Below are 25,665 nucleotides of genomic sequence, written 5' to 3'. Positions count from 1 at the left end.
ATCAGACAGAGAGAAGTGCAATGAGGTTGGAGTCCAGTAGACCTGGGGGGCAGGAGACAGGGTGAAGGGGAAAGGTGAGCCTGGCCAGATGGTCTGTGGGCCTGTGGCCACGGGAAGGAGTCCGGATTTTATTCTGAGTGCAGTGAAAGCCATTGGAGGGGTTTAAGGAGGAGAATGTCATGATCTGATTTCCATTTTAAAAAGATCACTTGGACTGCGGTGTTGAGAACTGACTAATGAGGATGTGTTCTCTGTGGCTGTGTTTTAAATGCCAGACCAACATTCCCCTTACCCGGGAGGGCAGCATTGAGACCTTTGTGTTCCAGCAGCAAAGATGGGGTCTGAGGATGTGTTTGTCCAAGAATTGTCTCTAACCAATGGTCTGTTCTCCTGGCAATCACACCCAGGGGACAGCGTACTGGTGCCCAGCTTATAGCTGGGGTTTTAGAGAGGACTCAGTCCATGAACTATGGAAACTAAAAATACTCTCAATCAGTGAAGTTTCTGTGATAGGTGTGTATTTTCTCTCTGGGTATGCTTCACCCTAGATACAGCAGTCTTTTTTTTTCACTTCTGAAGTTAGTTGCATTCTACACATTCTTTAGCTTCCAGAGGAGAGATTTATTTTGTCGCGTCTGGATGCCATTTGAAAGGCAAACCTTGGGTACAAGAAAAGCTAGTCTTCTTCCTCCCCAGAGCACTCCCCTTTCCCAGCCCCACCAGGCACCCATTATTTACTGGAAGGAATCACACTGCTTTGCTCCTGCCTCCAGCCTCCTATCCTTGGTAGCCCCTCCACTTCAACCCCGAGTTGCTTCTGTATCAGAACACCCAGTGGCAGCTCAGAAATCATGGCCGGGTTCAGTATAAATCCCGTCTTGCTTAGGCAGCTTTGCATAATAAGTCCCTGAAAAGTCTTCACCAGAGTAGATGCCGGAAAAGGGATTTATTGGGTCTAACGGGCCTGAACATCAGACTCAGCGGCATTTAAGTCATGATGGGAGTTTTAGGGTTCACATTCTTCGTCTGACTTGGCTTTTGCAAGGCAATACCCTTGTCCCCAAGGTGCCTTTCCTGTGACTTTATGAAAGTCAGAGTCCCCGCCAGAGTGACCGCTCTAAGAATGTGAGAATCTTCTCCATACCTTTGCCTTGACAAGGCCACTTGGATGTTTTTTTAGGGATGAAGACTTCTGTGGAACTAGTTTGCTACCGGTTAGTGCTGCCAGGTTAATCCATGCCAGCTGGCTGAAAAAAACTTCTCCCACAGGAACAAAACCAGCTGAATCAAAGTCAGTTAACGGGGCTGTCCAGCTCTGCCATTAAAACATGGCTGGAGAGCGTCACAAGGCTCTCTGTTCCTGCCCTTGCTTGGGAGGTTGGAGAGCTGTCCTTAGATCAGCGAGTCTCATATTTCTCAGAATCACCGGGGGATCTGTCAAAAACACAGATTTCTGGATCACACGCCAAACTTCCAGAATGAGAATTCACAGCCCCCACCCCCCATTGATTCTGACACAAACTGGAGTTGGAGAGCCACTACCCTAGACCATTCTTCCAGAGAGTGGGGTGATGGCATTCTTGGGAAGCACCAGAGTGGCATTTCCTGCACATCTGAAGCCAGCAAGTGCCCATCCAAACCTCTGTCCCAAGACATTAGGCAGCAGGATGGTCTCATGACAGCACAGAAGGACTAAGTGAGCCTCCTGTAAAGTTCAGAGATGGGGGATATTGGTTCTGCATCCTGCAGAGTCGCATGTATATTGTAGATGGAGAAATGAAAATCTTGAGCTCTGGGGTGAACATTTTTAAGATGATGGGGAGAATTCAGTAGGATTTGAACTTGTGGGATATCTGTTTTCAGACGCCTAATCCTGTGCCTGGAGAAGCCAGATAACTTCAGGCTCATCTAATTTTCATATGGAGAAAGTTGGAGCGTCCCAAGCATCTCTCAACTGTGGAGCTTCCATTAGTTTGCTAAGGACGGCATGATTTCAACCAAGCAATCCATGCTTATCATAGGCTTCTATGTACTCAGCACTGTGCTTGGTTGGGTAGCATAGCAGTATATAACTCTTAGTCCCTGTCTTCAAGATGCTTATAATCTAGTTGAGTGGGGAGAGATAGGAGGCGGGTAGGGGCTGGCCAAACATGAGGAGACAATTAGGGAGCTCAGAGAAGGCAGAGAGCAAGCACTATTGGCAGGGGTAAATGGGGAGGCTTCCTAGAAGAGGCAGGACTTCAGCCAGCCCTTGAATGGGGTAAGATCAGCCAGACCAATGGGTTCAGGGTAGGGCTGTCTGCTTCATATGTGCATGAAGGTCCTTGAGGATTCGTTCATTCATTCATTCATCATTCAACCCACCCTGGCCAGCTCTGTGCCGGGCTTCGGGCTAGATGTGGTCTCTGCACTTGGGGCAGGCTTCGGACTGCTGGGATCACTGTGCAACAGCTACTCTGTTCTCCTGGATGCCTGAGGTTTGGCTCCTGCCACCCCACTGCCTAATGTCTTAGGACAGTTTTGGGTGGGCACCTGACAGCCTCAAACACACTGCTGATAGAGAGTGTGGTATGAATGTCTGTCACATGGAGGGCATCAGCTTGCTCAGGTAGAGGGTCGTGACACAAAGTGGCAGAAAATACTTTTCTTTGGGGGAAGGAGAAAGGAACCACCATTGATTATAGGCGTTTACCTCTGTGTGCTGGAGACTCTATCTTGTTTGCTTCTCTCACAGACCTGAAGTGGGGTTCCCTTAACCATACTGCGGGGAGTCGAACTTAGGCTCGGGGAGGGTGACCTGCCCCAGGGTTGTGTAGCCAGTGGAGCTGGTCTCAGATTTACCTGATTCCAAGTCTCTGTTCTTCCCGCTCTACCCCAATACCTCGGCTTTCCAAGGGCCTTGTTAGCCTGCCAGAGGAATTTGGGCACCAGTGGGAGCCATCTTGGCTTCTATATTGAGGAATGAAAGACTGAAAAGTGCGTTTGAGGGAGATTTCTGTTTGTCAGGTTGGGTAAGGGAAGAGCTATAGTGGTTGCAGTCAGGGGACTATCACAATGACCCAGGAGCCCAGTGATGAGGACTAAATGAGAGTAATTGCAGACAATCTCTCCATTTTTCTCTAAAGTTGCAAACAGACACCCATGCAGTCTAAATCACCAAACTATGTGTGCATCAAACTCTGAAGACCACGCACATACATGCATCATGTGCTTTACTGTTCTAATTTAAACACCTACCATAGGTGAGTGGGATACGAGTTGCTGTTGAAAGCAATTCAGCAAAGACTTATTGGTCACCCACTCTGTGCTGGGCTCTGTACTGGACCCCGGGGGTGAATCAGCAAAAAGGCCAGGGTTGCAGGGATGTTGGGTTACACTGCTCCAGGGGATGCCATTCATACTGAAGTTTATATGAATGGCGGCCCCTGGAGTTGTTGAGTGTAAAGCCTGGGTGGCGGTGTGCAGTGGCCCTGCAGATGTGGTCCCTGCCCTCGTGGAGCTGATAGTCTAGTAGGGAAGACAAGTGTGAATCATTGAATTGAGTGGAAATTGACATCATTAATACTATTATTATTGTTGTTTTTGTTGGAAGAGGGCAGAAGGAGGCAGGAAGGGATTGGAATCTCTCTTGCCCACCCTCTACCGCCCTTCCCTATGTTAAATATCAGAAACACTGTCTTAGCTCGGGCTGCGATAACAGAATGCCTTAGACAGGGTGGCTTAACAACAGACATTTATTTCTCACAGTTCTGGAGGCTGGGAAGCCTGAGATTAGGGTGCCAGCATGATTGTGTTTGGTGAGGACCCTCTTCCTGGCTTGCAAACAGTAGCCTTCTTGCTGTCTCCTCTCATGGGGGGGTCGGGGGTGGGGGGTGTGTGCAACGGAGTGCGCTCTCCTGTCTCTTCTTTTAAGGGCACTAATCTCATCATGAGGGCTCCACTCTCAGGACCTAATGACCTCCCCAAAGTCCCATCTCCAAATGCTGTCCCACTGGGGGCTAGAGCTTCAACATGTGAATTTCCAGGGTGAAACAATTCAAACTTAGCAAACACTCAACTTGGCTTTCTTTCAGGGGCAGCTTTAGGCACAGTGTAACTGTGAGGAAAATGAAAACGTTCCCCCACCTGCCAAACGCTGCCCCTGCCTGCCAGTTAGAAGAAAACACCATGCGAATGGGAGATGGCTTTCCATGCCACAGTTCGAGTTAAACCTGCTTAAACGCAAACAGGAGGAAGTTAGCATGCCGGTGTAGATGAGTTTTAATGTGTGTTTGTGGAAGTATGGGCAGCTGAGTGAGACGGCAGGCAATCCAGGTGCCCACAGAGAAGAGGGGCCCTGGAGGGGCGAGGGGCCTGAAGGGGCCAGAAAGCCTGCCACAGGCCAGGGCTTCGTGCATTATCTCTGCTTATCTCTCTTTATGTGCACAAATAGCAGTGATGGGCCAAGGTCCTGTTTTTACAGCCAAAGGGGACTTGTGGCCATGCAGTGGGAACGGAGAGAAAGGGCCAACTCCCTGAGAAATGAAAGAATCCAGTGCCAGATGGGATGAAAGAAAAGGAAGGGCCAAGGACGACTTGTTAGGGAGAGGCAGGAGCAGCATTCCCTCAGGCCCCCCACCCCCATCCCTAGAAGAATGGAGACTGGGGAGGGAGCAGGCTTCTGGCAGGAGATGAGGAATTTGCTTTTGGACACGTGATTGAGATATGGCAGGACACCTGTCCTTGGGTCAGAACACAGGACTAGAGGGACATGAAGAGGGAGGGGCCCCAGGTGTCTGGCTTGGAGGGTTGGACCTGAGAGTCAGCTCAGAATAGTGGATGTGGAATCTAAGAGAACAGGCGAGATTTCAAGAGGGGGAGGTGGAAGCACGAAGAAGGGGAGCAGAGGGGCTTGGAGGGGCTGTAATGGGCCCTGAAAATCGCATTTGGAGCCTAGTGGGCAATCATTTTCTGCTGTAGGTCCTCTTTGGCCCCCTGGAAGCCATTGCTTCACACGTACGCTCAAGGAGGGTCACTGGAAAGCTCTCAGAGCTAGGATGGCTCCCTCACTCCAGATGGGATTGCTCAGGGATCCCACCCTTCGCAATGCCCCTGGACCCGGGCAGCCAGCAGGGCTCCCAGCAGCAGGCTGTTGGGGGGTTCCTGCTCTGGCAGAGAGCCCAGCGATTCGTTCCTTTTGCTTTCCCCACTTCTGATTGCAGCCTTGAGTAGCCTGGAGTCAGTTGTTGATGAGAACATCATTCTACTCTGCCTGTGCCAGCTTCTTCGAGCCTGAGACATCTATCATCCCGTGGTAATCCAGCTCCCTAGGTTTGGGGCAGACAGGTGATGGCTGAGGCCGGGCTGGTCACCACTCCACAAAATGAGTCATTCCCTGTCAGACTGTCTCTTCTGCTCCCTCTGCCCCTTGCAACTTGAATGCAAATATCCGCACCCTCCCCCCCCCCCCCCCCCCCCGGTCCTATCATTGTGGATTTTTTTTTTTTTTTTTTTTTTTAAGAAATCCCATACTGAAAAGGACGTTTGTCCTCTCTCCTATTTAAATTGCTTTCTATGGGTTAGGGAGACCAGGCCATCGATTTTCTTCTAGCTAGCAGAGCGAACCCTGTGAAGATTTTGGCTAATTAACTTTTGGAGAGGCGCTGCTTGAATTTGTCAAGGAGGTTGAAGTCTCTTCTCTCCTCCCCGATCTTGAAAAAGGTTTTAAACTTTTGTGTTCAAATCTCTGCCAACGCCTGGGCTGTTTCAGGTGACTTCCCTGGAGACAGTGGCAGCGGAGGTGTCGGATGTCACAGTTTTGCAGCTTCCATCTTTAATACAGTGGCTTCAGTTCCCAGAAAGTCTTTTCTGTTTATATAAGAGAGGTATCATTCATACAAGGATTACATTTAAAAATACACATTTCCCCCCTGCATGCCTGTTACTAATAACATTGCATGTTATGAAAGTGGAAAGTATTTAAGATGAAATTAATTTTCACCCAGCGTGTCATTTTGTTTGACATTCTCGTTCCATTCGGCGTGGGGCACGGACGCGGCCAACCTCACTTTTTATTTTCAGCAAGCTCACTTTCTTGGTCCTCTCCTTTGGATTGAAACTGTTGGAAGTGAGTTAACGAGCATATCAGGAAAAGTCTGATTTGAGATCCTCCTGTAGATTTCCTTCGTGTTGGTTTCCAGAGTTTGTTTTGAAAATGGAAACCTTCTCTCCCGTCGTCGATGACTTTTAGTGTACAATTTCCTTTTCTTTCTTTCTTTTTTTTTTATGGATTCTCTTTCAACAGAATTTCTGGAGTTGGAATAGTTAACATCTTTTTTGGCAGTCTGTCAAAAGATTGTGGGAAACCAGCTAATTCTTTCTCACATCAGACATCTCTGTGTCATGTGTTCTTGTCGGTTCTTATCAACGTGGCATGGCTGGTCGCTGTTCGGTGGAGGGACGCTGGAGCACCCAGGGCACCCTGGACAGGCTGTGTCATCTCGCCTGGGCTGAGCTGCCCGGGAAGTTCTATTACACTGAGCTACATCGCTTCAGCAGAAGGAGGCGTTGAAGCTGGTGGGACACAGATGTGAACACTGTAGGAAATGGTTCTGTATTTTTGATCAATCTTATGATCCTTGTTACCAACTTTGATTACATCAGCGTATGTGCTGTTCTGTTTTATAGCATTTCAAGGGGCTCTCATCCCCCCTCCCCAATTCATTTCCAGCTGTGTGACTATTATCATTTGATTACAGCTTGGTTTTGCAACTACACGGACACTTTCTGAGCTCCTATGTCTCTACCTTCCTTGTGAAAATGAAGAAGTTCAGAGGTGAAAAAGGAGCAAAGGGCTTTTTTGTTTTTAAAGAGGCACGTCAACAAGTAATTTCCAAAAGATGCCTCCAAAGCTCCAATGACTGTATCCTCCCAGAATAAGAAATTTCCATTAAACTAGACTGTGGCCCACTGACTTTTTTGAAGAGCATAGAAAAATATATTTAAAATTGTGCTTACTTCATTCTTCTAAATATTTTGGTTAAGAAATATATTATTTTTAACTTAGAGACTTTCCCTCCCTGATTTTGGCTTCTGCAAATCTACATAGAACAAAAACAAAGGGACATTTATATTGTCGCTTGGAAATGAACTACTTGGATCTCCCTTTTGGCCCTGTGATCCCTGCAGCTCCTGCCCTTCCTCCTTCCTCCTCTCCCTCCCCACTAAGAAGCTCAAGTTCATCTGGTAGAGGTAATGTTATTACATTTGTATTTCCTTGAGCCATTTATTAGCATCCAAGGTGCCTCTCTTTTATTTGTTAGGTATTTGATCTCATTGATTATTTTTACGCTTTACATTTGATCAGTTTTACCAATGTTATATTTTTGGTCTTTGAAAAGGATACTGTCTGAAAGTAGTAGCATCACCACATATCCAAGGAGACCAGAGATTCAGGAACATAAAATTTAGGATGCTCAATCAGATCACTGCTCCAGCAAACCAGGAAGGTCTTTCTATTTGTGTTTTAAACCTCGGGAATTGAATTATTTTGAGTTCAAAATTCAAGTAGTAGTCTTACTTTAAATGCTTCTTTTATTGTCCATCAGAAAGTCATTTTTCTTTAAGTGTGTGGTTTTGAAGATCGGTACATGCCCCTCTTTACCTCCTTTTCCCTATAATAGCACTTTCAGGGGATATTTCCTCTATCCGTTTAGTCTTTGTTTATATGGAGTGTTTATCTTCTATTGTCATGGAAATCTGTGCATGTATGCTGGTGATTGGGGTTCATTCTAGAGAGCCTTTGCTGGCAATCATGGAGAACAAAGTGTGGCTAATGGGGGAGGTTGATGAGGGGGCTCTAGAAGCCTGATCTAGAAGTAGATCCCATGCAGAAGGTTGTTCCAGAACTACCTCTATTCTAGATTGGGACCCCATGCTTCCTAGAACAGAGACTTGTCACTTTTCCTGGTGGCTTATTCTTGGGGCCCTAGGCTCTTTGTTAAAGGGGTTTCTAAGTTCTCTGGTGGATTTGGTATAGGAAGTAGAACCTGGTCCACCCTGACATTGAGTTGGATTCTACCCCTTGGCAAGGCTCTTGGTACTCATTGCCTTGGTCTTCATAGCTGCAAAATCTTCCCAGGGAGGTGGGTGGGTCACATCAGTTTCCCTTTCAGGGTGTGCTCAGTTTTCCCTGGCCTCATTCTTCTCCTCTCTGTCTCCCGGCAGGCTTGGGGACCAATTCTACAAGGAAGCCATTGAACACTGTCGGAGTTATAACTCCCGGCTGTGTGCAGAGCGCAGCGTGCGTCTCCCTTTCCTGGACTCGCAGACCGGGGTGGCCCAGAACAACTGCTACATCTGGATGGAGAAGAGGCACCGAGGCCCAGGTGAGCCATGCCACCTCTGGGATGTGCGCATGTCCAGGCTGTCTCTTTGGATGCAGGAGGACCAGGGCTTGTCTGGGAATCCCTGCAGGGTTGCTGGTGGTAGGGCAAGCTGTACAGGGGCCTGGGATACTTTTAAGAAACTCAACTACTTTTATAGCTCTTGGCAGGTATTCCAAGGATGGTGTGGGGCATTGAAGCCACATTGACTGGGGAGGGGCAGAGTGAAAGAACTCAAGATGTTTAGCCCAGAAAAGGGAAGACTGAGGATAGCTATCTTCATCTTTTCCCCTTGTGTGTTGGTGTAGCTTAGCGCTTATAAGCTGGAAATCCACAGTCAGATCTGAGTTGGAGTCTTAGCCTTGTCACTAGATCTTTCTCCTTCGGGTTTTTCGTCTGTAAAATGGGGATAATAATGGTGTTTACCTCAGGATTTTGTCAGGATTAAATGAAAATATTCATAAAAATCTCATAGCATGAATTTAGCACATAGTAAGTATGTGCTCCAAAAATGCTGGCTATTATTATTGCTATTATTGTTATTACTACGACTAGTCTTCTAGGCTCCAGAGAACAGAATAAAGACCAATGGGTGGAGATTAGTGAGGCAACAATAGGAATGCAGTTTTCTGGCTCTATATGGGTATGTTTAAAAAACTTTTTATTATGAAATTATTATTATGAAATTTCAAACCCATACAAAAGTGGAAAGAATAGTCAAATGAATCTCCATGTATTGATCACCCAGCCTCGACCATGATCAGCTCATAGCCAATCTGTTTTATTTATACTCACCTCCCACTTTCCTCCTTGACTACAGGTTATTTTGAAGCAAATCCAAGATGCGTATTATTTCATCTGTAAATGTTTCAGTAGGTGTCTCTAAGTGATAATGACTTAAACAAACCAACCAACCCACAATAGCTGTCAAAGCCCAAAGTTAACAGTAAGACTTTAACATCATCCCATATTTGTTCAACGTTAATTTCAGCCTGTAGTTTAAATCAGGACCTAAATAGGATCCCTACATTGCAATTGTTGGCATGTCTCTAGTATCTCTCTCTCTCCCTCTTTCTCTCTCTCCCCCTTGCATGTTATTTGTGTGGGTTGTTTACACTGTAAGGTTTCCCAGGGTCTGGATTCTGACTGCATCCCCATGGTCATATTCTTGTGAATTGGTAGTTAGGTCTAGAGACTTGTGAAGATTCAGGTTCAATTTTGGGGGCAAGAACAATTCCTAAGTGGTGGTGGGTACTTCCATCAGGAGGCTCACGTGGTCTTGTTATCTCTCTTTTACTGATGTTAGCAGCCCTTGATGATAATTGCCTAGATCCGTTATTCCATTAAGGGCCACAAATAGGTGACATTCGATTTGAGGCTGTCGTTATGTCTCCATTTATTAGCTCTACAACGTCTATAGAGAGAAACATCTCATTAAAATTTTGGTCGTTGTGAGGTACAGATCACCTATGAAAGGCAGGATAAATGATTTTCTCCCTTTTTTCACCAGTTTTCAAAATAATGAGTTGGTTCCCTAGTATTCTCCAAAGGAATCAATGAAGTTATTTTTTTTAAGTACCATCGTGAGTTCTCAGATTTAAACATATTGGATACATTTTAATCCACCACAGCTGTTGTGTTTATTGATGCTTGACATGTCCCATCTTTGGCCAGTAGGGGTTTCGGCCAGTGCCAGGGCTTTTGAAACAACTCCAGTAGTTTTTGACAGCTTCCTTGCTATCTTACTATCAGGACAAATGTTTCCGGCCCATCATGTACACTTCCTGCCCCAGATCTGGAATCGGCTGTTTCTTTAAGACACCTTGTTTTATTTTTGTGGGAAGTGTCGTTTAGAGACCACTATCTCGTGGCGCTCATTGCTTCTGGGTTGGTCATTGTTTCTAGGACGTTTCAGGGAGCAGAGCTAAGAAATATGATTCCTTTTTTTTTTTCTTTTTAAGAAAAAATACATTATGAAATTAGACTGATATTTCCCATTCAGTTCAGTTTTACATAGTTTTTACTTAATCTTAATTCTTTTTTTTTCTTTTTTAAACGTCCATCAGTAGAGCACTTTTTTTGGGTACGCTTTTTGGTGAGGAAGATTCGCCCTGAGCTAGCATCTGTTGCCAATCTTCCTCTTTCTTTTTTTTCCTTCCCGAAGCCCCAGTATATAGTTGTATATCCTAGGTGTAAGTCATTCCATTTCTTCTATGTGGGATGCCACCACAGCATGTCTTGATGAGCAGTGTGTGTGTCCGTGCCCAGAATCCAAACCTGTGAACCCCAGGCTGCCGAAGTGGAGTGTGGGAACTTAACCGCTCGGCCACGGGGCCAGCCCCCAACAATCTTAATTTGTATCTCTTTTCTCCCAAACCAAAAAAATCCTGGCTCTTAATGACGCTAAAATGTTTACTTATTTACTATATCCCACAATACCTACACAACAGTTCAGAATAAAATGAGACTACCAACAATAAGATGGCTGAAAATGGCTTAAGACTTTTTTCTTTTTTTGCAATTCTTTTTGTCCTTAGAGTATTTCCTATTAAGGATGTAGCATCAAATCACTGTCTGTTATGGTCACTTGAAATAGTTCCTCTGTTTGGTTGTGCTGCTAACTCAGTTAACATACTTGGATTTATTTGTTTCATTTCGCTTTCACTTATTAGGTATTGCTTTTTCTTTCCTTTTTGAATTTCATATAATTTCTTTGTCTCTTTTAGTTAACTTTTAATTTTGAAATAATTACAGATCTACAGGAAATTGCAAACATTACAGAGAGATTCTCTATACCTTTCACCCAATTTCCCCCAATGGATACATCTGATGTGACTATAATACAATATCAAAACCAGAAAATTGACATTGGTAAAATGCGTGTGCGTAGTTCTGTCCCATTTTATCACGTGTAGATTTGTGGAACCACCACTGAATCAAGATACCACAAAGATCTTCCTCGCACTACACATTTATAATTGCATGTACTTCTCCCTTTCATCGTTTAAATCCTTTTTCCCTCCCCATTTATAACATAATGTCTTAAACACTTCCTCTACATTGAAAACCACATCAGACACTATTATAATTTCGCTTTCAACCATCAAACATAATTTAAAAAACTTGAGAATTCTGTATTGTATTTCCTTACTTTCTCGTTGTTCTTTCTTCCCTCCTGATGTTCCGAGGTTCCTTCTTTTATAATTCCTTTCTGATTGAGCACTTTCTTTAGCCATTCTTTTAAAGTAGGTCTACTGGTCACGTCTTCTCTTACTGTCCCTTCATCTGAGAATGTCTTGATTTTTCCCTCATTCCTGAAGGATATTTTTGCTGGATATAAAATTCTGGGTTGACAGTCCTTTTATTTTAGCACTTGAAAAATGTTTTGCCACTTCCTTTTGGCCTCCATGGTTTGTGATGAGAAATATACTGTCATTTAAATTGTTTCCATTTATAAGTGAGGTGTCATTTCTCTCTCACTGCTTTCAAGATTTTTTCTTTGTCTTCAGTTTTCAAAATATTGATTTTGATATGTCTTGATGTGGATTTCTTTGAGTTTATTCTTTTTGGAATTCACTCATCTTGAATCTGTAGGTTTATGTCTTTTGCCAAATTTGGGAAAATTTCAGCTATTTTTTGGAATACATTTTGAACCCCTGCTCTCTTTCCCCTCTCCTTCTGGGATTCTGCTGACACAAATATTAGATCTTTTCTTATAGTCCCACAGTTCCCCCAGGCTCTGTTCATTTTTTTTTTTTTCCTTTTTCTCCCCAAAGCCCCCCGGTACATAGTTGTGTATTCTTCGTTGTGGGTTCTTCTAGTTGTGGCATGTGGGACGCCGCCCCAGCGTGGTCTGATGAGCAGTGCCATGTCCACACCCAGGATTCGAACCGACGAAACACTGGGCCGCCTGCAGCGGAGCGCGCGAACTTAACCACTCGGCCACGGGGCCAGCACCTCTGTTCATTTTTTTTACAGTCTCTTTTCTCTCTGTTGCACAGATTGGGTGATTTCTATTATTCTGTCTTCAAGTTCACTACTTCTTTCTTCTGTACTCTGCATTCTGCTGTTGAGCCCATCCATTGAGGTTTTGCGCGAGTGTGTGCGTATGTGCACTTCAGTTCAAAAATGTCTATGTGGTTCTTCTTTATAGCTTATGTTTCGTTACTGAGACTTTATATTTATTTGTTTGTTTCAAGTGTTCATAGTTGTTTGTTGAAAGATTTTTATGATGGCTACTTTAAAATCCTTGTCAGATAATTGTAACATTTGTGTCATTTCTGTGTTAGTATCCATTGTCTTTTCTCATTCAAGTTGAGATTTTCCTTGTTCTTTGTATGAATGACTTTGATTGAATCCTGGATATTTTGGTCATAATGTTATGAGACTCTACATGTTATTTAAACCTTCTGTTTTCACAGACCTCCTTTGATACTGTGGGGAGGAGGGGTGTGCCCCTCGTTACTGTCAGATGGGTGTGGAGGTCCAGGTTCCCCACTCAGCCTCTGTTGACACCCTGGCAGGGGGGAGCACCTCTTTATTTCTGGGTTGGGGTGGGAGGTCAGCCGCCGCCTAGGTCTTCACCAATACCACCCTAGCTGGGAGAAGGAAGGCTGCCTCATCATTAGTCCCCAGGTGGCCTCCACTGACACCATGGGATGTCAGCTTCTCACGCAGCCTTCTCTGATGCCAATCCAGCAAGAACATTGAGAGTGCGCTGCTAGGCTGCCCTTTTCCTGGTCTTTGGCTGGAGATTGCAGGATTTTCTTGGAGGTTTTTTTTAGCTTACATTTGTTGGTGTTTCTGGGTTATCAGCTTCCCCAGAACCCAGTTTGGGATATATAAGGCAAAAAATGAATACCCAGGGAATTACCACCTTGTTGTACCTTGGGTTCAAAAGTCCCTAGCTGGTCTGCCTTGTTCTCTTTACCTTTCGGTATCTTATTTTTGTTGTGCAAGCAATGTCTCGGAGTTTTAGTTGTACTTAGAGGGAGGAATATTGGAAAATATATCTACTCCATCTTTCCAGAAGCAGAAGTCCCTGGTTTGCTTTCTCATTAAAAAAAAAATTAGCAGCTTTATTGAAGTATGATCAACATACAATAAAGTGCACATATTTAACACGTACAGTTTGATAAGTTTTGACTCATGTATACCATCACCAGAATCAAAATAATGAACATATCCATGATGCCCATAAGTGTCCTTATGTCCTTTGTAATCCCTCCCTCCTGCCCTTCCCCCTGCCTTTGTCTTTCATCGCTCCCTCCCCACAGGCAACCACTGATTTGCTTTCTGTATTAGAATCATGTGATATGTTCTCTTTTCTTTGGTGGCAGTTGGGGGTGGGTGCGGGGGTCTGACTTCTTTTACTCTACATAATTATTTTGAGATCATGCATGTTCTAGCATGCATAAATAATTCATTCCTTTTTATGCTGTGTAGTATGCCATTGTATGGCCATATCACAGTTTGTTTATCCATTCATGTGTTAAAGGATATTTGGATTTGTTTCCAGTTGTTGGCTATTATAGATATAGCTGCTATGAACATTGTATACAAACTAGTCTTTGTATGGACATTGAAATTTTGCATTCACTTCAGCAATATACAAGAGTTTCAGTTTCTCCATATTCTCACCAACACTTGATGTGGTCAGTTTTTTAACTTTTATCCATTCTGATAGTTACATAGTGGTATCTTGTGGTTTTAATTTACATTTCCCTAATTGACAATGATGTTGAGGGGCCAGCTTGGTGGCATAGTGGTTAAGTTCACACGCTCTGCTTCAGTGACCTGGGGTTTGCGGGTTTGGATCCCAGGTGTGGACCTACACATCGCTCATCAAGCCATGCTGTGGCAGCATCCCACATACAAAAAATAGAGGAAGATTGGCACAGATGTTAGCTCAGGGACAATCTTCCTCAAGCAAAAAAGGAAGATTGGCAAAAGATGTTAGCTCAGGGCCAATCTTCCTCACACACATACACACACACACACACACACACACACACACACACACGATGTTGAGCAGGTTTGTATGTGCTTATTTGCCATCCATGTACGTTCCTTTGGTAAGGTGTTCAAATGTTTTGTTCATTTTAAAATTGGGTTGCTTCTTTTTTTATTATTAAGTTTTGATAGTTCTTTATAAATTCTAGGTACAAGACCTTTATCTGATATATGCTTTGCAAATATTTTCTCCCAGTCTGTGACTTGCATTTTCATTATCTTAACAGTATCCCTCAAACAACAGACATTTAAAATTTTGATTGTCTAATTTATCAATTTGTCATTTTATGAATTATGATTTTGTTGTTTTATCTAAGAAACTGTTGCTTAACCCAGGTTAAGGTTTTCTCTTATTTTTTTTTCCTAAAAGTTTTATAATTATAGATCTTATATTTAGGTCTATGATCCATTTTGAACTAATCTTTTAATATGGTGCAAGGTATGGATTAAAGTTTAATTTTTTGCAGATAAATATCTAATTGTTCTAGTATAATTTGTCGAAAAGACTAGCCTTTCTGTACTGAATTGCCTTTGTACCTTTGTCAAAACTTAGATGTCCACATGTATGTGGGTCTCTTTCTGGACTCTCAATTCTGTTTCATTGATTTATGTGTCTATCTTTACACTAATATCTCACTGTCGTGATTATTATAGTTTTATTATGTATCTTGAAATCAAATAATGTTGGCCCTCCAAATTTGTCCTTCCTCTTCTCAGTTATTTTGGCTATTCTAGGTCCTTTGCACTTCCATATTAATTTTACAGTCAGTTTGTCAATTTCTATAAAAAATCTGCTGAGATAGTGATTGGGGTTGTGTGGAATCTACAGATCAATTTGGGGAAAATTGATAGTTCTCAATATTGAGTCTTCCAACCCACAAATATAACATATCTCCCCATTTATTAGTGTCTTTAATTATTCTCATCAATAATTTTTAGTTTTCAGTGTACGAGTCTTTCACATTTTTTGTCAAATTTATCTCTAAGTACTTAAGATTTTTGATGCTATTGTAAATGAATTTTTAAATATTTAAATTTCTGATTTTTCTTTGTGAGTATACAGAAATGCAACTAGTTTTGTATATTTATCTTGTATCCTGAAACCTTGCTGTACTCCTTTATTAGTTCTAGTAGCTTTCTATAGATTCCATAGAAATTTCTACATAGTTGATTACGTTGTTAGTAAATTAAGAAAACCTTTCAATATGGATCAATTTTATTTCTTTACTTGTCTATTGCACTGGCTAGGATGTTCAGTACAATAGTAAGTAAAAATAGTGAGAGTGGATATCCTTGTATTGTTTCTGATCTTAAGGTGAAAGTGTTCATTCTTTCATTATTAAGTATGATGTTAGCTGTAGGTTTTTTGTAGTTGTTCTTTGTCAGATTGAGGATGCTCCTATTTCTAGTTTGAGAGTTTTAAATCAGGAATGGGTGTTGCATTTTGTCAAGTGACTTTTCTAAGTTTATTGAGATGATCGTGTGATTTTTCTTTTGTGGTTTGTTAATATGATGAGTTACACTGACAGTTTGTGTGTGTGTGTGTGTGTGTGTGTGTGTGTGTGAGGAAGATTGGCCCTGAGCCAACATCTGTTGTCAATCTTCCTCTTTTTGCTTGAGGAAGTCTGTTGCTGAGCTAACATCTGTGACAGTCCTCCTTTATTTTGTATGTGGGTCACTGCCACAGCATGGCTGGATGAGCAGTGTGTAGGTCTGCACCTGGGGTCCTAACCTGAGAACCATGGGCTGCTGAAGCAGAGCACATGAACTTAACCACTACACCACCAGGCTGGCCCTACATTGATTGATTTTTGAATGCTAAACTAACATTGCATTCCTAGGATAAACCCTACTTTGTCATGATGTATTACTCTTTTTAAAAATCATCAGGTTCACTTTGCAAACATTTTATTAGAGTTTTTACATCTATGTTTATGAGAGACATTGGTCTACAGTTCTCTTGTGTCTATCTGGTTTGGGTATCAGGGTGATGCTTCATATGATGAATTGGGAAGTATTCCTTCCTTTTCAGTTTCCTAGAAGAGTTTACATAGAATTGATATTTCTTCCTTAAATGTTTTGAGCACTTATCAGTGAATCCACCTGGGCCTGGCAATTTCTTTGTGGGAATGTTTTTCTTTTGTTTGTTTTTGTTTTTTATAAAGATTGGCACCTAGGCTAACAACTGTTGCCAATCTTTTTTTTTTTTTTTTTTTCTGCTTTATCTCCCCAAACTCATCCTGTACACAGTTGTATATCTTAGTTGCAGGTCCTTCTAGTTGTGGGATGTGGGACACCACCTCAACATGGCCTGACGAGCGGTGCCACGTCCGCGCTCAGGATCCAAACCCTGGGCCGCCACAGCAGAGCGCACGAACTTAACCACTCAGCCACGGAGCCTGTCCTGTGGGAATGTTTTTAACTAGAAATTTAATTTCTTTAATAGATGTGGGGCTATCAGATTATCTATTTCATCTCAAGTGAACCGTGGGAGTTTGTGATGTACATGGAATTCTTCCATTTCCTCGAAGTTGTCAAAATTAGTTGCACAAAGTTGCCCATACTATTGCTGTGTTATCCTTTTAATATAGAATCTGTGGTGATATATCCTCTCTTATTCTTTATATTCATAATTTGAATTTTCATTTTTACTTGATGACTCTGACTAGAGGTTTATCAATTTCATTGATCTTCTCAAAGAAATAACTTATGGTATATTAGATTTTTTTAAATTGTTTTTTTCTGTTTTCTGTCTTATAGTTTCTGCTCTGATCTTCATTTTTTTCCCTTCTATTTACTTTTGATTTAGTTTGCTTTCCTGTTTCTTATTTCTTAATGTAGAAACTGAAGTCATTGCTTTGAGATCTTTCTTCTTTTTTGCTATAGGCATTTTAAAATATAATTTCTCACTAAATATAAATACTGCTTTAGCCTCATTTCACAGAGTTTGATATTGTGTTTTCATTTCCATTCAATTCAAAATATTTTCCAATTTCCCTTTTGATTCCTTCTTTACCCATGGGTTTTTTAGAAGTGTGCTATTTAGCTTCCAGAAATTTGGGGGGATTTTCCAAAGATATGCCTGTTATTTATTTCTAATTTAATTCCGTATGTTTAGAGAATACTCTGTTTGACTTGAATCCTTTTAAACTTACTGAGACTTGTGTTATGACCCCAGAACATCTTGGATAAATGTTCTCTTTGGTCTGGAAAAGAATGTGTATTTTCCTGTTGTTGGTTGGAATGTTCTATAAATATCAATTAAATCAAATTGGTTGATATTGTTACTGAAATATTCTACATCCTTACTGACTTTTCTATGTGTTCTATGAATTATCAAGAGAGAGTATTGAAATTTCTGACTATATCTTTGAGTTTGTCTATTTCTTCTTACAATTCCATTAATTTTTGCTTCATATATGTTGAAGCTCTGTTATTAGGTACATAAACATTTAGGATTGTTATGTCCTCTTGAAAAACTGATCCCTTTATCATTGTGTAATGACCTTCTTTATTTCTAGTAATATTCTTTATTCTGAAATCTACTTTCTCTGATAGTAACATAGCCATTCCAGCTTTCTTTTGATTAGTGTCAACATGGTGTATCTTTTTTCCATCCTTTTACTTTTAACCTATTGAGGTCTTTATGTTAAAATATTTTTTTCTTTTTGTAGACAGCCTATAGTTGCATCTTGCTTTTTAAATGTAATCTGACAATCTGTGCTTTTTAAATTGGGGTATTTAGACCACTTATGTTTAATATGATTGTTGTTATAGTTAGGTTTAAATTCATCATTTTGTTATTTGTTTCCTATTTATCCATCTGTTTGTTCCCTTTCCCTCATTTTTCTTCCCTTTTTTGGATTAATTGAATTTTTTATGATTTTATCTTATCTCCTTTGTTGGCTTATTAACTGTAACTCTTTGTTTCGTTATTTTAATAATTGCTTAGTGTTTATAGTATGCGTCTTTAACTAATTACAGTTTACCTTTAATTGATATTATATTACTTCATGAATAGTATAAGAACTTTACGATAGTATTGTGGTAAACAGAATAATGCCCTACTACCCCAAAGATGTCCACATCTTAATCTTGGAAACCTCTGACTATGCTACTTTACATGACAAAAGGGACTTTGCTGATGGGATTAAGTTAAAGACCTTGAGATGGGGGAGACTATCTTAGATCATCCAGATGGGCCCAATGTAATCATAGGGTCTTTATAAGAGGGAGGCAGAGTCAGAGCGGGAGATGTGACAGCAGAAAAAGAGGTTGAAGTGATGCAGGGGAGGATGGGGCCACAAGCCAAAGAATGCAGTGGCTTCTGGAAGCCAGAAAAGGCAGGGAAATAGATTCTGCCGATCTCCAGAAGGGATGCAACCCTGCTGATACCTTTAGCTCAGTAAGACTGATTTTGGACTTCTGACTTTTAGAACTGTAAGATAACCAATTCATGTTGTTTTAAGCCTCTCAGTTTGTGTCCGTTTGTTACAGCAGCAATAGGAAACAAATGCAAGTATACTTTTATTTTTCCCCTATTGACCTTTGTGCAATTGTTGTCATACGTTTTATTTTTACATATGGCATAAACCTCATACCACGTTTTTCATTATTTTTGTTTAGTCAATCATCTTTTAAAGAGTTTTAAATAAGAAAAACATCTTATACAATTACTCGTGTACTAAACCATTTCTCATGTTTTCCATTTCCTTGTGTAGATCCATATTTAGATCTAGTATCTCTTTCCTTCCGTCTAAAAGACTTCCTTTAACATTTCTTGTAGTGTGGATCTGTGGCTGATTAATTCTTCAACTTTTGTGTGTCTGAAAATATCTTCAGTTTGCCTTAGTTTTTTAATGATATTTTTTCTGGGTATAGGATCTAGATTAACAAGTTTTTTTTAATTCTTCTTTGTTTTTTTTTTTTTTTGAGGAAGATTAGCCCTGAGCTAACTACTGCCAGTCCTCCTCTTTTTGCTAAGGAAGCCTGGCCCTGAGCTAACATCCGTGCCCATCTTCCTCTACTTTATATGTGGGATGCCTGCCACAGCATGGCTTTCGCCAAGCGGTGCCATGTTCGCACCTGGGATCCGAACCGGTGAACCCTGGGCCACCGAGAAGCAGAACATGTGAAGTTAACTGCTGTGCCACCGGGCCAGCCCCAGCAAGTTTTTTTTCTTTTAGTACTGTAGTGATGTTGAACCACTGATTTTCTTTCTTACATTGTTTCTAATGAGAAATCATCCTTATCTTTGTTCCTTTATGTATAATATGACTCCTTTCTCTGGCTTTTAATATTTTCTATTTATCATTGTTATTGAGCAATTTTGATTATGATGTGCCTCGTTATAGTTTTCTTCATATTTCTTGTGCTTAGTTTTGTTGAGCTTCTTGGATGTGCAAGTTTATAGTTTTCATCAATTTAGAAAAATTTCCAGCTATTATTCCTACAAATATTTTTTTCTTCCCCCTCTCCCTTTTGGGGACTCCAAATATACATATATGAGGCTGTTTGAAGTCATCCCGCAGCTCACTATGCTGTTCTTTTTTAAAAAAAATTTTCTTTTCCCCATGGGTTTCATTTTGGATAGTTTCTCTTTTAAAGATTTTTTTTTTTCCTTTTTCTCCCCATAGCCCGCTGGTACATAGTTGTATATTCTTAGTTGTGGGTCCTTCTAGTTGTGGCATGTGGGACGCCGCCTCGGTGTGGCTTGATGAGAGATGCCATGTCTGTGCCCAGGATTCAAACCGATGAAACACTGGGCAGCAGAGCACACGAACTTAACCACTCAGCCATGGGGCCGGCCCTGGATAGTTTCTATTGCTGTGTTGTTTTCTTTTTGAGGAAGATTAGCCCTGAGCTAACTACTGCCAGTCCTCCTCTTTTTGCTGAATTGCTGTGTTTTCAAGTGTACTAATCTTTTCTTCTGCAAGGTCTAACCTGACATTAATCCTACCCAATATGTTTTTTATTTCACACATTATGGTTTTCATTTCTAGAAGTTAGATTTGAGTCCTTACAAATATCCTGTTTTTACTTAACTTTTGAACATATAGATTACAAATAGTAAGTATTTTAACGCTCTTGCTGCTAATTCTAACATCATTGTTAGTTCTGGGTTGGTTTCGACTGACTGATTTTTTTCCCCTCATAATAGGTCATATTTTTCAGCTTCTTTACATGCCTTGTAATTTTGAATTGGATGCTAGGCATTGTGAATTTTACCTTCCTAGGTGCTGTGTATATTTATTCCCATAACTATTCTGGAGCTTTGTTTTGGGACATTCAATTTACTTGGAAACTTATCTTTTCTTGTATTGCTTTTAAGATTTGTTAAGTGGAACTGGAGCAGTGCTTAGTCTAAGGCTAATTATTCTCCCTTAGTGAGGCAAGACCCTTCTCTGTACCCTACCCAGTACTCCATGAATTGTGGGTTTTCCCCGCTTGCTGGTGTGAACAGACTATTCTCTGCCCCTTGTGCACACCAGGCACTGTTACCTCTATTTTTACCAGGTAGTTCTTTCCTCAACGTTGAGTAGTCTCTTCACAAGTATGCACTGATCAGTACTGAGCTGAATACATGAAAATGACTGTCTGTGGATCTCCACAGTTCTTTCCTGTGCAACTGCTGGGCTCCACCTGTGCTCCTCCTTCCTTTGCTATAACCTGGAAACTCTCAGGGCAATGAGCTGGGGCAATTAAGGGCCCACTGTCTTTGTTTCCTGTGTCTCAAAGATCGCTATCACTGTTCTTCAATGCCTGATGTCCACTGTCTTGAAAACTTTTGTTTCATTTGTTTTCTTCTCTTCAGGTTTCAAGTGGGAGGGTAAAATCTGGTCCTTGATACTTCACCTTAGATGTTTCCTTTTTTTCTTTTTCTTTTTGAGCGATATTAACTCTGAGCTAACATCTGCTGCCAATCTTCCTCTTTTTGCTGAGGAAGACTGGCCTTGAGCTAATATCTATGCCCATCTTCCTCTACTTTATTCGTGTGATGCCTCCTGCCACAGCGTGGCTTGATCAGCGGTTTGTAGGTCCGCACCTGGGAGCTGAACCAGCAAACCCTGGGCCGCTGAAGCAGAATGTGCAAACTTAACCACTGCACCCCCAGGTCGGCCCCGTGATGTTTCCTTTTTATTTTAATTTAATTTTACTTTATAATCATATAAAATATTTACACAGTTCTAAAGTCAAATCTATAAAGCATGGTGTATTCAGAGAGAGTCCAACTCTCTCTCTTCCCCTCATATCCTGTTCCTTTTCTCTTTCTATAGGCAACTTCCTCTTCTTTTTCATGTTGTTATTATTTTGTTTTGGTTCTCTCTGTAAGTGAGTTTTTTTTAGTTTGTTGTCTATCTTTCCACTTAGAAAAAACCTATGTAAACAAACAACATATGTATTTATGTATGTGTATATATGTGTGTATCCCCATTTGTTAGATAAATGGTAGTATGTTATGCACACTATTCTCCACCTTGCTTTTTTCACTTAACAATATATGCCATTGCAGTGTATACTTCTCTCTCTCTCTCTCTCTCTCTGTCATTCTTTATCTCTCTCTCTCAGCAGCGTCATAATAGTCCATTGTGTGGATATACTATTGTTTATTCAACCAGGTTCCTGTAGATGGACTTTGGATTGTTTCCAGTCTTTGTCTAGTATTAAAAATGCTACAATGAATATGTATTTTTGTATTTGTTCATGTGAATCTGTGATATAGAGTCCTAGAAGATGGAATTGCTGGGTCAAAGTTCAAATACATATGCAGCTTTGCTAGAATGTGAAATTCTCCTTCATAGGGTTGTGCAATTTTGCATTCTCACCAGTGGTGGGTGAGATTGGCAGGCATCTTTCTAACAGCAGCATATTTCAACAGCACAGTAGACAACTTCGTAGAAGGATGAAGACTAGGATTATTGAAATAGAAGCTGGGGTAGAGGCTCTTGTCAGAGATTTTGGAGAGGTGATTCTTGTATCAGATAAGAGTCAGACCCAATAACTTCTAAGGTACCTTCTCACATTGTAATCCTATTATTCTTAAAAAAAACTTCTGATGAATTTAGAAAGTATGTCCTCATGGTTCATCTGATTCTCCATACATTTTATATGCCTTACTATAATGCTTTCATATTACCAGGATGCATTTCTCCATGAGCAATTTTAGTTGGTGATGTGATAGGAAAGGAAAAATAAATTCCACAACAATTGTCTTGATGGGGAGTGAGTGGGTGGTCTGGGGCTCTTTTCCTAATACCTTTGGTGTGAGGAGCTGCTTTCTCAAGGGTAATATCCTGGGTTTCAAGCCTGCTGTGTGAGGACCAGCAATGGGCTGGCTCGGTGGGGGGTTAGATAGGATAGTGGAGAGGTTTTGAGTGTGGGCTGTGGACTAGACTACCCTTATGGACTGTATGACCCTGCGCCATTACTTAATCACCATTAGCCTCACTGTCCTTGTCCTTTAAATGTCTCATAGGGTTGTAGTCATGATGAGATAACAGTGAGTGTGAGGTGCTAGCCTAGGACGGAGTAAGAGCCCAGTAAATGTTAGCTATTGTTACTGGGTCAGCTTTTGAGTGTGATGGGACCAGTGAGAGCTTGGGAACCCCTGGGCCAGAAGAGGCAGGCAGCATTCTGGATCTGAGGTCTACCTTACCAGCGCAGTCTTAGCACATAGGGCACTGGAATTGAATCTTAGAGAGAAGCTCGTGGGGAAGAATGGGAGGGGAGGCAGGAAGGGGCTGGTTGTTGAGCCAGATAGAGAGCCACACTGCATGCTGGGCTATGGTGCTATGTAGCCAGGACTCCAGACTTTCAGGGAAGAGAAAAGGCACTGTGATCTGGGATGGTTCAGGAAGGCTTCACTGAAGAAAGTGGTCCATGAAGTCAGGTCAGCTCTTAAATAAGCCAAGAGAAGAAGGGAGGACAGAGTGCCAGGAAATGACATGGGTATAAGTGCTTGTGAAATACACCTTCCCCACTCCTCAAGCCCTACCTCATGGCTTATTACTCATTCCTCCAGCTCTGTACAGTTCGTCCAAATTGGCATTTTCAACCACAGACATTAACGGAGCACCTATTATGTGCTAGACCCTGGGGGTATAAATATGAGTGAGGTTTAATCTAGTGCAAAGTTCCTTATGTGGGAGTTTTTCAAACTATAACTGCCTTGGTGAATCTCTGATACAGTCATGCTTTGCTTAACGAGGGGATACGTTCTGAGAAATGTGTTGTTAGGTGATTTCATTGTTATGTGAACATCACGGAGTGTACTTACACAATCCTAGATGGAATAGCCTCTACACACCTAGACTATATGGTACTAATCTTATGGGACCACTGTCATGTATGTGGTTCGTTGTTGACCAGTGCATGACTGTATTTCTGGTTCAGTAGGATTGGGCTAGAGCCCATAGATCTGCCCTATTCCAGAACTGCTGATGCCCAGTCCTAGTGAAGAACCCCTGGTTCATGGTGTAGTCACTGCCTCTTTCCTCCCACCTCCCATTTCCCTCTAGATCCTTGGCCTCTCAGTTGGCTCTACTTCAAACCCGATGGATGGGATGGATGGTTGGGATGCAGAAGATACCTGTCCACTCTTGGGACAGAAGGTGGACACATCAGCATAAGTTACAGGAGGGTAGATTTTGATTCAAAATAAGGATAGGATGAAACTCTTTAGCATTATAAGGATTGGCCAACAGTGGGGAAGTCTGTCTTGTGAAGTAATGAGTTTTCCATTGCAGGGAGGATTCAATGGCACCTCTCTGAGATGCTGCAGGGAGAGCCCTTCCCCGGGTGGGCTTCAACTGCCACTGCTCCTCTCTGGTTAGGGGAAGAGGAAGTTCCTCTAGTTCTTTTCTTCTTTTCAAACCCTGTTCCTATCCTATGTCATCCTTCCTTCTCTTTTCTATCCCATTTCATCTTCTGAATTCTTAATAGCTCATGCCATGTCTGTCGAAGATGCTCATACCACTCAGGGTCCACCTGCCGAACTTGGGCAATGCTGGTAACAAGCGATTTGTCTGGAGTTTGCTGACCATACAGACATCGAGCCCATCCTGCTGAATTTTTCTATGAAGTCAGTCCTCCTCCCAATAAGCGCGTCAGTTCCGTGTGGATGTGTGTGTGTGTGATGCCTGTGCTTGCACATGAGGGTGTATTGTAACTGGAGTTGCAGCTCAGAGTAACAGAAAAGCAGTTTGCTTGGTGGGGTATGTGATGGAGGGGTAGCTGCGACCTTGGTTCCCAGGGAGGACTGGTCCCACCTCTTGTCTCTCGCCTCCCTCTCCCTCTCCTCCATACCCCCCGGCCCCAGGCTCACTCCTTCAGCTTAATTTCGCCAGCTGCAGCTCTGATTCCCTCCTCCTCCTCCCTCCTCCTCCTCCCTCCTCCTCCTCCCTCCTCGCCCTCCCTCCTCCATCTACCACACACACGGGCTTTGAGTTATGTACCTCCTGTTCTAATGAGATAAACAACATAACTCTCACGGGGCTCTGCTCATCCCTCTATAAGTGGAACTCCAGGGCTCACTGCGTTGGCCCTATAAAGGCACCCTGGTGCCTGTCAGCCTAGGGAGGAGGGCGAGGAAGCAGGGGCGGGAGCCCTGAGAGTCTCAGAGTGTCCTTGGGGCCGTTTGCTTGTTGAGACGAGGTGGAGTCAAAGCAGACATCAAAGGGAGGCCTGTTTCCATTCTTGTGGCTAAAGGAGCAAAGAGCAGCATGGACATGTGGGGTGGGGGCCTTGTCACACCGTGTGGGCAGAGAATCCAGACTCGCCTAAGTCAGCTAACTCACAGTAATTAATAACTGACATTCGTACAAGGCTTCATGGTTATAAAGAATATAAGCTAATCCCCACGACAGCCCCTATAAGGTAGGTATTATTAACACCCTTATCTCACAGGTGAAGGAGACAGACTCTGAAAGGTGTGATATTTCCAAGGTGACAGAAATGTTGGTGTGAATCTCGTGTGTCCTTCCTCTGCTCCGTGGAACTTCTCCGGTCCATCAGTCCCCTCTTCAGACTACTTACTAAAATTGATTCTCCCAGGACAGCAGGCCTACAGCTACCAGCTGATCGGCCCAGGGCTACCTTGGTGCTGCTGACCAACAAGGGCAGCGACCACAGTCTCGGGGAGGGCACAGGACTTGGGCAAGAGTGGACAACTTTGGCCTCTTGTACTTGGACCTTTTCAGAATTCCTGGACCAGTTCCTTCATACTCACCTGCTTTTGGTGAGGCTGGAAATACCATGAAGCAGCCTGTGGGGCAAGAAGATGACAAAGGCA

At 42.2% G+C, this 25,665-nt stretch overlaps 1 protein-coding gene across 4 annotated transcripts in view; it reads left to right on the top strand.

Moving 5' to 3' along the window:
• Positions 1–25,665, top strand: part of DPF3 (double PHD fingers 3) — a 243,197-nt gene that overhangs the window by 87,964 nt on the left and 129,568 nt on the right. For all 4 annotated transcript variants that reach the window (XR_011532874.1, XR_011532873.1, XM_008523767.2 and 1 more), the window contains exon 2: positions 8,206–8,366. Coding sequence is in view for 2 of the 4 variants with exons in the window: in XM_008523767.2 (XP_008521989.1) it covers positions 8,206–8,366 (161 nt within the window). In the remaining 2 variants the exon portion in view is untranslated. The remainder of the gene's footprint in view (positions 1–8,205; positions 8,367–25,665) is intronic.

Source organism: Equus przewalskii, chromosome 25, assembly GCF_037783145.1.
Source record: "Equus przewalskii isolate Varuska chromosome 25, EquPr2, whole genome shotgun sequence".
In the NCBI taxonomy this organism is placed as follows: domain Eukaryota; kingdom Metazoa; phylum Chordata; class Mammalia; order Perissodactyla; family Equidae; genus Equus; species Equus przewalskii.
The sequence above is the reverse complement of the archived record's forward strand: the minus strand, read 5'-3'. Positions and strand labels throughout refer to the sequence as shown.